The sequence below is a fragment of the Pteronotus mesoamericanus genome, unplaced genomic scaffold, assembly GCF_021234165.1.
Source record: "Pteronotus mesoamericanus isolate MK-2021 breed Mesoamerican mustached bat unplaced genomic scaffold, CSHL_Meso_final scaffold_54, whole genome shotgun sequence".
Taxonomy (NCBI): domain Eukaryota; kingdom Metazoa; phylum Chordata; class Mammalia; order Chiroptera; family Mormoopidae; genus Pteronotus; species Pteronotus mesoamericanus.
Window position 1 is genome coordinate 22111388 of NW_026555321.1, and position 12505 is coordinate 22123892.

Sequence of the window (12505 nt, forward strand, 5' to 3'; positions counted from 1 at the left end):
CTCCGGTTTACTGCTGAGGAAACAGGAAGTTCGGTCACTTGCCAAAGGCAGCTGGAAGGTGGCTGGGCTGGGGTAGAAGCTGCGGGGCTGACTCAGGCTGGGTTGCCCTCTTACCCCTGTCCCATCCTGCTGGAGGCCTCCTCAGCTTCAGGATGACACAGCGCTGTGAGGAGGGGTCTCCGGCCAGCTGCCCAGCTTCCCCAGTCGAATCCATGTCCGGAGAAGGAAACGGAGGCTTCAGTCCTACAGTTGCGGCTCCTGACTGCGCAACACAGCTTTCAGCCAAACACGGGCCGGCGGCCAAGGGGCCATCTTTCCAGAAAGAAACCCATTCGTTTCTTTTAAAATTGGCCTTTGAACACTCTTAGTGAGCTTTTAAAAATGCCAAGTGAAGTTTTTACTGTCAGAGTGGACTTTCTGCCATGATTGGGTTACCGTCGTCCCCTCACTGTGTTTCTCCTGGATGATGGGGGAGGGGACCTGATGCTGACGAAATGGGTGCCGGGTGCCCGTGGTGCCTACACTGGCCCCTGTCTCAAGGGGAAGGATCACAAAGGATCTTGAGGGGACAGGGTGGAGAGGGGCAGCCTCAAATGCCTCGACAGCTTGGCTACACTTCATTTTTCATAATATCATAAAATGTTAATTTTCAGATCCTCCTGGTGTTCACATACATACAAATACACACAGAAAGCACAGTGTTCACTGGGCAATCTGTAACTCTGCAGTCACTTTGCATTAAATAACCATTTCCTCATGTTTCCTTATCACCGTTCTTCGTCCACACGGGAGCTGCCAGGGCCCCGCACTCCTGACATCTGCACTCCATTAATCACACCGCCCCATTGTTTCCGGTCATTCATGGCGGCCGCCTCGCTGCCCTCTGCCCACAAGCCTCTGCATAGTCCTCCCTGCCACCCTGGAGGGGGAGCCCCGCCCTTGCCTGCCCCCGCCCCCGCCTCCCCCCTCAACACCACACAGCCAGGGTGAAATAATGGCTGATTCCTTGTGTCATGGAGGCAGTCAGCCGTCCCCTTGATGAAAACAAAGCAATCCCAGCATGAGCTGCAGGCAGAGGGTCCCTGAGAAGAAGGCCACTCCTTCAATGGATTGATCGGTTGTGCTGATTGCTTCCTGGTGGCAAACACCACGAGCACTCCCAGCCAGGTGGCCATTTCTCTCTCCCTGTAAACACACATTCCCCGCAGGGCCCAAGGAGCTGCCGCCCAGCATGCGCTATGTCAGTTAGCTGGGGGAAAGCAGGCAATGACTATTTAGAGGTTGTAACTCAACAGTCTTTCGGGTTGACAGCCACATACATAGATCCAGTGATGTATTAATTAATTTAAAAAAATGGTATTTATTGATTTGAGAGAGGAAGGGGTGGGGAGGGGGGAGAAAGAGAGAGAGAGAGAGAGAGAGAGAGAGAGAAACATTGATTTGTTATTCTGCTTATTTATGCATTCATTGGTTGTTTCTTGTATGTGCCCTGATCCATCCTGCAAATTTGGCATATCAGGATGATGCTCTAACCAACTGAACTACCCAGCCATGGCCTATTAATTCATTTTTGAAACAACAAATTGATGTTTACTTCAAAAATTTACTGATCACTAGTTCTAAATGCTAGACACTGTTTGATCATGGAGATGAAATAGCAAATGAGGTTGGCTCAGCTCCCACCTCCTGGAGTGAGATGCCTGTGCCTCTGCATGTTCTAGGTGAGCGGCGTCCTCCTGGAGCCCCAAGGTGCTTGGGAGGTCTCCGGTGCCTCTGTGGACCCACGGTTTGGTAGTTGACTGGTTGTCAGTCAGTGGACCAGGTTGCTGGGAAGCCAGTGCTCACCCCCTGGTCTGGATAACCTCCTCTCTTATTTTGGTCTTAGCCTGATTTGACTGCCTTAAGTCAGGATTGGCTGATGCATGGCATTCCTCACCCTTCAGCTGAGGGGCTCACTAGCTAATCACAATACTCTTTCCTGCAGAACTTGATGTGACTTCAGAATCCTTCTTAACCCAAATGCTCTAGGCAACAATGGCCAAACATCTGGAGAGAGCTGGTTTAAGGTAAGGCATAAGACTACTTTGCAGGCCCTGTCCAGGTTTCCTTCTCCTTCTGAAACCCTCACGACTCAGCTTTGCCACTGGATACACCAAGAACCTCGAGGCCCTTTGGTACCTCATCTTGCAGGTGCGTCCCTTAGAGGACCAGCATTGAGGACGGTCTTGCTCTGAGTGTCCACTTAAGCATCGTTTTCTAAAATAGCAACTCTCCTGAAGATAGTCCTATATATGGTAGACAATGTTTATGCTTTTTGTCTTAAATAACTGAAGATTTGCCGCTCCACAGCTCTTTCCTAAGATAACATGTTCTCCCGGGATTTGGGAAATTTTCTGCAGAAAGGCTTATTTGTTGGGCTCTGTTTGGGTAGGTGTGGGTGGAACCAGCAGATGTCTTCAGCTCTGTCTGTGTGCTGTTCAACAGAAGCACCAAGCTTAGGTTACAGGATTTCCTTTAAACAGGGTTGGGGGTGGGGGAAATCTGGGCAGGAATCATAATTAGATTGAGAAAAGGAAATTCCATAGAACTATTCATGATCCCAAAGAGTCCCTGGCTGTCCATGGCCACCCACCTTTCGCAGCAGGGTAGCCCTTCCTCTCTGGCGGTCTTCCTTCTGTGAATGATCTGATTTACAAGGTGCAGCTTGCTCATTTCCAGGGCTCCCACACTGCACCCCATCTTGGGTCCCGACCTGACTAGGGTGCTAAGAGCCGTCTTACACACTATTGCCTGGGAGTGAAGACAGCAGTGCCTGGCCTCTTCAGAGTCCAAAAACACGAGGGGACTCTCAGATTTTTCCTGCTTCCCGATTAAAAGCAGATTTTGTTTGGAGGCCTACCATTTCCACCAGGGCCTGACTCAAGTTATGCCTTCTCCATAGATGGCAAAGTTCTTTCAGGAGGCTTCCAAGGAAACCTCATCTTAACACAACCCAATAGCCCTGGTGTTCCTATAAGAGGAAACACAGAGAGTCACGGGGCAGGCGGAGCATCCCTGCTATCATAGAAAACAATCACAACAGTGTAACAGGACGATGAAAGCTTGGATTACGGCAAAGGCCATGCCATGGTGTGGACGTGGAGCTGGAAATGTAGGTCAGATGTGAGCCACAGCCAGCATAGAGCAGTTTTCAATCAGTGGGGATGAAGGAGTCGCTGGTGGCCACCTGGAGTTTGACTCATACCTGGGAGATGAGGGTGCATTTACTGCTCTGGGGGCTCAGGAGGAGCTGGAGGTAATCTGGGGGAAAGAAGTGATTTTGGTTCAGTATCTTTTGACTCTGAAATGCCTGTGGGAAATCCAAGAGAGGATTGCCTGACTTTTAGTTTTCTTTAGTTCTGCCGGCAAAATCAGAGAGAAGCAATGTTCTGTCAGGGGCTGTTGCTTCCAGTTTGGTCCCTTGGCTGGGCCGTCTCCAGCCCCTTGCCTTCAGGCAGCAGCCAAGCCCGCAGCCCAGCCGCCCAGCCTGCTGGGGGCTGCAGGGCAGGCTCTTAACGCAGCGGGGCTCTTCAGATGTTCTGCAACTGACAATCCCAGGTCTACCGCCTGCCGGCATCTGTTCACAGAGACACAGCATCACAGACTCTCTGGACTGAAAGGGACATTAGAGGTCATCCATTTCAGCTCCAGGGTTGGCATTTTCAGACTGTTCTAATAATTCAAGAGTTCCTCCTATTATGCAGAAGACTGTTTCTTCTGACTTCCCTTCACATGCTATTAAAGACATGGTCCACCTGCGGGCCCTCTTCCTAAGGAGAAGCGTGGACCTGGCAGCGAGGGCCGCAACGGGGCCGTATTTGGGAACATACGTTCTTTTTTGTCCTTTACACCACAGGTATGAGAATGGTTTCCATGGTTACGGCAGCTTCCTAGAGGTGTCTAGATTTTCATTTTCTCTATTTCCCTAAATGTCCAATTTATGAAGAGTCTGTTCAGGAAGTCTGCTGGAAAGTTTCTGCGTGTATGTGAGTATCCAGAAATATATATGTTTATATATTCAAAACAACAAGAAACGTATGGCAATAGGCGTTTTGTGTCGATTTTTTTTTCTCTCACTAAAAACAGAAATTAGGGTTGACTTCAAAATTTTCAAGTTAAACAAGACTCAATGAAAGAAACACTGCCTTCATGTTCTTCAAAGGCATGTGAGCCAGAGCGGGGCTGGAGCTAACCTAATTATGTTTTCTTTAATGTGTAATAGCTATTTGCCTGACCTTCCATTTGCATCTCACCGTCACATTCAAATGGCTGGGACATTGATTTTCTTTCCTCCCTGGGGCTTCCATTGAACATAAAAATGTTTCTTCCTGTGTTTTTTTCCCCTCCTCTTGTGAGAGCAGTGATAAGAATGGATCGATAATTACATTGTTGGATAAAAATGAATATAAATTTTATTGAAAAACAACACCCGCAACAATGTGGGAAAAGCGTACCCAACAGCCACTGGCCCACACAACTCAGTGCACGCGTTATGAAAAGCAATCACCTCTTAAGATGTCCAACTGCTCATTCCAAAGGAAAAGAAATGATAGAACGCAGATAAACTGATGCATGACACAAGCGCACCACCTCTGAACACTTTGCCAATAGCGAAGGCTGCGGCAGAACCGTTCATCCTGTGTTTGCTGTAGGCGATCACGTGTGTTTCAAGCTTAACTGGTATGGAGAGAGTCTAGTTCTTGCAGTTAGCGTGGCTTCTAAAACCTCAGACCAGTGGGAAAACTTTTCCACTTTCCAAGTCCTTTGAGAAAAGGATTTCACAAAACTTTCTCGGGAACTTGTTCCTCTTGCTTAACAACAGGAAATAGTTCTTTCTGTCTAGCCTGAATCCTTCATGCTTCAGTTATTCTATTTATTTCCCTTTAATCTCAGCAGGCTGTGTGTGCAGAGCTTGTCCTGGCGGGACAATGTAACATATGGGGAACTCACAATGATTATAATCAGACTGAAAACGGAGTCCAGCTGTGCTGGTGTCGCTTCCCAAACGAGCTGAAAAGACGTTAATTGCAGTTGTGGTTGTGCAGCCCATTTACTCCAGCACTCTTCCTCCCTTTCGAACCCACCACACCCTTCCGCCTGTGGCCTGAGGAATGGCCATCCCAGGACTTGCCTCCGAGTTTGATCCGCTTTAATCCTTCACTGGCATAGTACTGAGTTTGGTCGAAAATGTCCCATCCAGTCCTATGCCCAGTGTTCCGGACCAAGCGCGCCCAAATCCTATTACATTCTGTGTCTTCTCGCCAGGCAGTCCCCCAGGCTCGCTTCACAGCTTGTGCGTGGCAAAAATGTGCTCGGTGTACACACGAGAAAGCACTGAGAAGCCACGAGAGAGCACCAAATGAATTTAACAAAAACATCTCAGCAGCATTTTTTCAAATTCTGTGGAAAAACCCTGGCGGTAGGTTCAGCCTCACGGTGTGCAGCGACGGCAGTTCTGCACGTTGGACACCAGGGGGCGCCCGTGCCATTCCGCCGGCCGCTGGGACTCTAGTGGACCAGGAAACAAAGATGGGGTTTGAATAAAAGACTTCAAAATGCAACCCCAAATTCTACCCTGAGCAGCATGCGTGTAAAAATTCATAACTATGGGATTTCATTTCATGTATTTTTACTTCAGTGGAAAAAAATGCACGTGATTTTCTGTGTCTATAGCTGTCTTTACAAAGGGGGTGGGGTGCCTGATTGAACGGTGAGGGAGGGGTACGCGGATGCTCTGCAGGCACTTGGAGAGGCCGGGCCTCTGTCCCCGGTTCTCCGGACAGCTCCTGTTTTGCTGGGTGGCATCCTTTGCATGCTCCAGAATATATTGATTAAGTACATTGTTTCTAAAAAGATGCGTGTCCTTCTCAGCAGAAGGCAGCCAGCTCTGGGCCCAGTGAATGACATGCGTCATTGAAGGCACTTATTATTTTGATGAAACAGCACATTTCTTTCAGCTCATAAAATCAAAGGTGTGAGAAAAGGCTGTTTTCAGGGTGTAAAAACTCCCCTTGTTTCCCTGTCTTTATGCACAGCGGTTCCTTCTCTGGGGCCTTTGTGCGTTTTCCAGGCGAGTGACATGGTGCTGAATGCCCGGGTGGCAGAGCCTGCCAGAAGGCACTGGACACAGGCCAGGGTAGCTCAGCCGCACCATGGGGGCACTCCCCTCGAGTTCCAGGGCCTTAGCCTGGTGGGGGGGTGGGCACTGCTGCAACATCGCTCTGGGCTAGGGTCCTTTGGGGAGGGAGCTCAGGGGCGTGATGGATTGAAGTGTTGGGAGCCTGGAACTTCAGACAGGCCGGGGTGAGGATGATGCTGCTGCTGCTGCCCACCCTACGCTCTGGGTGACAGGGGCAGGGCCTTCTTTGTTCCTTCTGTAGCCCCAGCATGTAACACAGTGGCTGGTGCTTATTAAGTGCCCTGCAAACATTGGTTAAATACATAAATGAGACCATAAAGGCAGAGGAGGCTGTGAGGATTCCTGGCGGGCCCTGGCTGTAGCTGAGCCCTGGGGGCAACTGGAGCAGGAGGGGAGGCAGAGTCCTCGGCAGTGCTGGCTCTCAGGGGCAGGGGGAACTGAGACAGGCAGTGGACACAGAGCTGGAGAAGCCAGGAGGTCAGCAGGGACCACCTTGGGTGTATCGGTGTGCTGGGATGGTGTTGTGTCGGCCACGCATGGCATTCTCCATCCTCCCCTCTCCACTGCCCTCACAGGAGCTAGCCTTTCTGCTGTAGCCATGGCAACGCCTGCCCGAGGTGCTGCTGAGGGCCAGCTGGGCAGTTGAGGCTTTTCCATCCTGAGCAAGCAAGGGGCTCTGAACTGTCCCCACAGAAGTTGGGATCCTGAGGGTCTCTCTTGTCAGAGAAAGGGAGGAAAGGACAGTTTTGTGCTTGGGATAGGGCCAAGCACAAAAACCGCTCCCAGGGCAGGTGGAGGTTCCCCCAGCTGTGGCTTTGTTGGCGGGGACTCCTGGGCGCCTGGAGAGCCCTATTATGTGGGGAGTCTCCCTGGCATTGCAGCGTTGCACCGCTCTCTCACCTGGCCTCCCTGCCCAGGTCTGTATTTAGGGTTATTAACAGGGCTCCCAGGGTCAGGCAGGCCTCCTGAGGCTCCCTGAGCAGCGTGCAGGCTTGGAAAGGGCCTGCAAGGTCAGCCCCACTGACCCAGCTGTCCACAGCGTCCTGTGAGAGCAGAGTCGGAGGCCTTGTCCCGCAGACTCAGGGTGCAGGACTGCCATGGTGCCCTTACCCAGGACACCCAAGAGTGGGCACTGGCTTCTCTCTGCTTTGCAATCTCCTCGTAATTTCTCTGTTGCCACATTCCCAGCATGCACAGGGATTGTGGGGGCCACCAGCACCCAACCAATGGGGAGGGGTGCGCTAGCTTCCTCTCCAACCTTCTTTTCCCCCAGGGCTCTCGGAGAGCAAGAAGCACCTAATGAAGAGGCAGCAGGAATGCGGAAGACGTAGGGTCTGGGGAGAAAATGATAGTCCAACCTGCCCTGGGGTGCACGGGTGGGTGAGAAACTTGTGATGCTCCTGGGAAGGGGCTCTGTGATTCACGATGACAGCCTTGCAAATCACAAATCACGTCCCTCTCGGGCCCGCGGCAGAATTTATTCTCTCACCATCACGTGAAGAGCTCTCAGCCTGGGCCACACCCTGCTTTCCCACATCAAGCCTATAACAACAACAACAGCATTAATATGAGAAGGGGGCAGGTGGGCAGGGGTGTACAGTTTACAATACCTTGGATTTACATAGCACCTTTTTCTTCTCAAGGGCCTTTGCCTCTGTCCCCTCGGCCATCGCCACAGTGGAGTGAAGCCATCAGAACACACAGCTCCTGCGGCGGAGGAGGGAGACGGAGGCAGAGGCCGAGAAGCGATTTCATGCAGACTCAGTGGTGTCCAGGGCTCGCTGCACTTCCCGTGGGCCCTCCCTGGAGGGTGACCGGGCACGGGCCCTCACTGGTTGTTCACTTTGTATTTCAGGATGTAGGAATAGAAGTTGTGGTTGGCGTTCTCCAGCACCATGACGTAGACTTCTTGGCAGCCGGCTGTGCTGCAGCTGCCCTCCCAGTAGCCTTCGCCGTTCAGGGTCAGGGGCCATGTGTCCTGTCCCTTCACTAGGGCTTTGGCGACACCGTGCAGCTTCAACTTGAATGGGACATTCCGGTTGGCAGGAAGCACGCCCGACAGAGGCTCCAGCAGCTCATTGTCCTGCCCCCAGTTGCCAAAGCTCTCAGGGAACATGGGCCAGTTCACCTTGGTGTTGGAGCAGCACAGGAGATAATTGAAGACGAAGACATAGTTGCCCGGTTCCTGCCTCTTTTTGACGAAGATCTTGAGGGCGAACTTGCCAGCATGGGGCAGCTGGACTTTCAGCTCCATCCGCTTCTCCCGGTGCAGCTGGAAGATGTAGCGCCGCTGTGTCTCCTCGGTGATGGGGCCATCGTCCCCATGCAGGGAAGCCAGGACGCTGATGCCCTCCTCCAGGCCAAAGCTGACGGAGCAGCGCCCATCGCTGGTGTGGATGATGGGGTCAGGGTGGGACGGCTTCAGGATGCCCATCTGCTCCGAGAACCAGCTGGGGCCCACAGGCTGGTGCAACTCGGCTGGCAGCCGGACACCCAAGTCCACATAGTTACACTTGAGCGTGTACTCCAGCACCGAGCTGTAGATGTCAGAGTTGCCTTTGGCAAAGATCTGCAGCTTGTGGGTGCCCATGGTTGGGGGGTAGACATCCAGCTTCATCCCGTTCTTCTGGAGGCTCAGCAGCCCGTGCTCCTGCTTGCCATTGAGCATGAACATGAACAGCGTCGGGGCGCAGCTCTCCATGGTGATCGTGGCCTTCCCGTTCACTGTGGAGAGAAAGCCAAGGTCAGGTGAAGTGGGTTCAGCCTGTGAGGATGTGCTGGTCAGTGTTTAACCACCAGCTCTTTGGATAAAAAAAAAAAAGCTGTAGCGTCTGCCCGTTTCTGTGGTGTGAATACTTTCACCACGATTGATTTTAAGCGGCCAGTGTGACGTCCCTGAACAAGACCTAAGCCAGCTGCAGCACACTGTTGGAACGTCCCCCTACCCCCTTTAGGTGGTTCTCTTTGAGGGAGTTGACAGCTGAGGTCTCAAGAAAAAATCTGTCTCCAGCTGTATGTGCTCAGCTCCCTGATTGAGCCACATTAGATGAAGGCAGCATTAGATGGAGGCCTAGCCTGATTCTAGGGCAGGGGAGGGGTCCGGAACAAGGAGGGCCTGGGCCCTGGTTTGAGCGCCACCCTTGGACCATCTCCTCCAAGTTTTGGGCCTTGCTTTCACACTGCACCCTCCAGCATCTGCTCATCACAGTATCAACAGCTGTCATGTCCACCCATTATCTTAAAAATTGCTGGGAATCGCTTCACTCCCGGGGACTGTGCTCAATGGTGGGGCTACCTCCTTGCTCCACCCCTCCCCCAGGCTTCTCTCAAGGGCATGTCTTAGCCATGTTTATAGACTGAAGGGTCCGCGGGTGGTCTGTGGTGTCCACCCTCCCTCTGTCTCTCCCCTTACCCTGCAGTTTTGTCCTCCTCCTTTTTCAGGGACAGGTGGCCGGTTCTCTGGTCTTTGCAGCCCATAAGCACTCCCTTGCCAGGCTCTAGGACAAGCGCCCCTGCGACTTCCCATCAAATCTGCCATGAGGCTCCCTGACTCTAGGCTGCTCAGCTACTGCATTCAGTGCCAACTCCGAACTTGGGAACGAGAATCCCACACAGGCCCCAGGACAGGGATGGAGCTCAACGGACCTTCCCTTCTGCCTTCTTCATGGGGCTTCCACCTGGAAAACTTTATTCGCCTCTCAGGCACTTCCAACTCCTCATCTACCTTAACTCCCAAACCTGTCCCCACTGCACTTCCCCTCTACCCATTTGGCTGTCTGAAATCTGGCCTCTGTCTCCACCCTCCAAAGTCTTTAGTGACTTTCTTGGAGAACCTAGTCTTCAGGCCATACCCTTCTGAAAGTTCTCTCCTCCCCCTGCCTTTGCCACCCTCTCCAGCCTGGCCCTCTTCCCATCCCTCTGACTGCCACCGGATATCTCTGCTGTCATTCTTTCCCTTTCCGTTACACTAATCGTGGGGCTCTTTGTGCTTTCGTGCTATTTTCTTTGTCTACATTCTTTGTCCATGGCCTTCAACACCTGTGGGACATCCGCCCCAAGGTAACCTCCAAAGAAAGTGACCAAGAACAACAGACTTGTTATCCTTTTTCAGTTGAAACCCTCTCCCCTTACTTCTTCTTCTAAACTAGCTCAGTGGGGAGAACCGTCTCAGCCCTTGACTGCTCATGGCCCCTGTCCTGTTTCACTTAACATCTGAGCTGGTTGTGAGGGGCCCATAAAGTCCACATTTGATGGGTGGAACACCATCCAGCACCTGCACATGACAGCTTGAGGGCTTCTGTGAAAATATCCTCCCTGCCGCTCCTAGGATGATTTCTGCAGTCACTGTCAAACGAGACCTTGGAGAAGCCTCCAGCTCAGAGGGCCTACGTCTAGGGCGGTCCTTCTCAGGGGGCCGCAGGGCATTCTCTCATACCCTCCAGGGTACTCCCCTTCACACCTCAGGGCCCTCTCTTGTGCCCTTCCCCTCCACTGCTTTCCCCAAACCTGGATAAGAACTGACTGCAAAGATGCCTCTTTAGACTCCTCAGATGTGGCTGAGCTCCCCGGAGGCCTCTCTCCTGCCCTGTGTCTCTTTCAGGGAACTTAGCACTGCTGTCAAGAATTGGTTTTTGTTTTTTTTTAAAAAAGATTTTGATTCACTTATTTTTAGAGAGAGGGGAAGGGAGGAAAACACCAATCAGTTACCTCTTGCACGCCCCCAACTGGGAACCTGGCACACAACCCACGCATGTGCCCTGACAAGGGAAGCAAACTGGTGACATTTTGGTTGGTAGGCCAGCACTCAATCCACTGAGTTACACCAGTCAGGGCATGAATTGGTTTTGTGTAATGTCTGTCCTCCCTGCTGGGCCTGGGCACTGTGGCGAAGGGGCCCACCTGTCCCCTTTCCTGCCTTGTCTCAGTGCCCCGCCCAGGGGCTCTTGGCAAAGGTGAGTGGTTTGGCAGAGAAGACTTGAAATGAACGGCTGGGGACATCTGGGGACTGTAGGGGCCTGGGACCTCCGCTGCACTCTTTCTCCCTCTCCTCCCCTCACCCCTCCTTAGCTCCTTCCTCTTCTCCGCCTTCAGGCGCTTTCCACCTCCCCTGTCCTGTGTCCTCTTCCCTTCCTGCATTTGTGTACCTCAGCGTCCCTCATCTGCTGCCTTCCCATCCCTACTCTTAACATAACTAGCTGCAACCAAGAGAGAGTCTTTAAATATGAGTCACGAATATGGAATCAAATTTTAGATTACCATCTATGAAAGCACCCAGTGTTTACACTTCTATGTCACTTGAAAAGGCAAATTCAACTCAGTGGCATTAGCTGGATGTTGGTGTGGCCTGGTGCATTCTTCCCTGTGGCTCCATGGCCCACCCGCTGCAGACAACAGGCTCCCATCTGATAAGGCCCGAGGCAGCCAGGGCCGTCCTGCCTCATGCTCCGGAACAGCATTTATTCTCCAGGAGAGTGGCTTCACGCTGTTATTATAACAGCAGGAGCCGCTGGGCATTTGTAGTTTAAATAAGTATGCCAGAATTCAGCCTGGCTCAGGAAGCAGTTGTGAGGCAGAAGGGGTGAGGCAGCTGGAACTAACGTAGGAGCACCTGTGTTCCCGGGTGCCCCCATCACCCACGGGCTCTGGGCTCAACCATGGGCTACCCCATGCTACCACTAATGTGAGTTCAGGCCTTGCCTCCTGAGAGTACACAGGCCCCTGGTAGCAGAGAGGGAGGGGACAGGCAGGCAGTCCTTTGCTGATGTGTGTGGGAGCACAAGCCATGCTGTGCTGAGCCCTGAGGCGTGTCCAGCCATGTGCGCCGCCCAGGACCAGGACCCAGGCCATGGAGCTGTAGAAGACCCAGTCCTCTGGAGACCATCCTGTGATCCCTGGAGCTGGCCTCGTAGTGTGCAGACACACCCAACTGGCTGCCTATGTGACCCCGTGGGGGTGCGGGGAGCAAATGTTACTCTAGGCTAGCCATGGGGACAGCTCAGCTTGGGTTCCTGCTCTGCCCAGACCCAGGGAAGCTATCTGGAAAAGGCTGGATCCTGTTCCCAGGAAGGAGGGAGGTGTAGCAGAGGCCAGCAGAGCCAACAGGCATCCAGGCACTGAGGAGACTGTGCTGTCCTCTGGAGCCTGGCTTGGTCTCAGGGTGCTTGAGCTCAGAGGTTCCCAGAACACGTCTGTCCCCATGTACTCTGATGCCTGTTCTACTCCAGTTCTGAGACCCAGCTCAGCCACCACCTCCCTAAGAAAGCCTCCCCCACCCTCAGTCCTGGGAGACCCCTGTCACTTCCCGGCTATCTGGCTAGACCACTGACA

The 12505-nt window shown here is 52.7% G+C and overlaps 1 protein-coding gene across 2 annotated transcripts in view; it reads right to left on the bottom strand.

The window, feature by feature from the left end:
• Positions 1-4425: 4425 nt before the first annotated feature.
• Positions 4426-12505, bottom strand: part of KY (kyphoscoliosis peptidase) — a 46461-nt gene continuing 38381 nt past the window's right edge. The window contains exons 10-11 of one of the 2 annotated variants that reach the window (XR_008530971.1): positions 7807-8902; positions 4426-7720 (exon numbers count right to left, since the gene is read on the bottom strand). Coding sequence is in view for 1 of the 2 variants with exons in the window: in XM_054595482.1 (XP_054451457.1) it covers positions 8007-8902 (896 nt within the window). In the remaining variant the exon portion in view is untranslated. Of the gene's footprint in view, positions 8903-12505 lie in introns of both variants that reach the window. The other variant, XM_054595482.1, reaches the window with a different exon arrangement.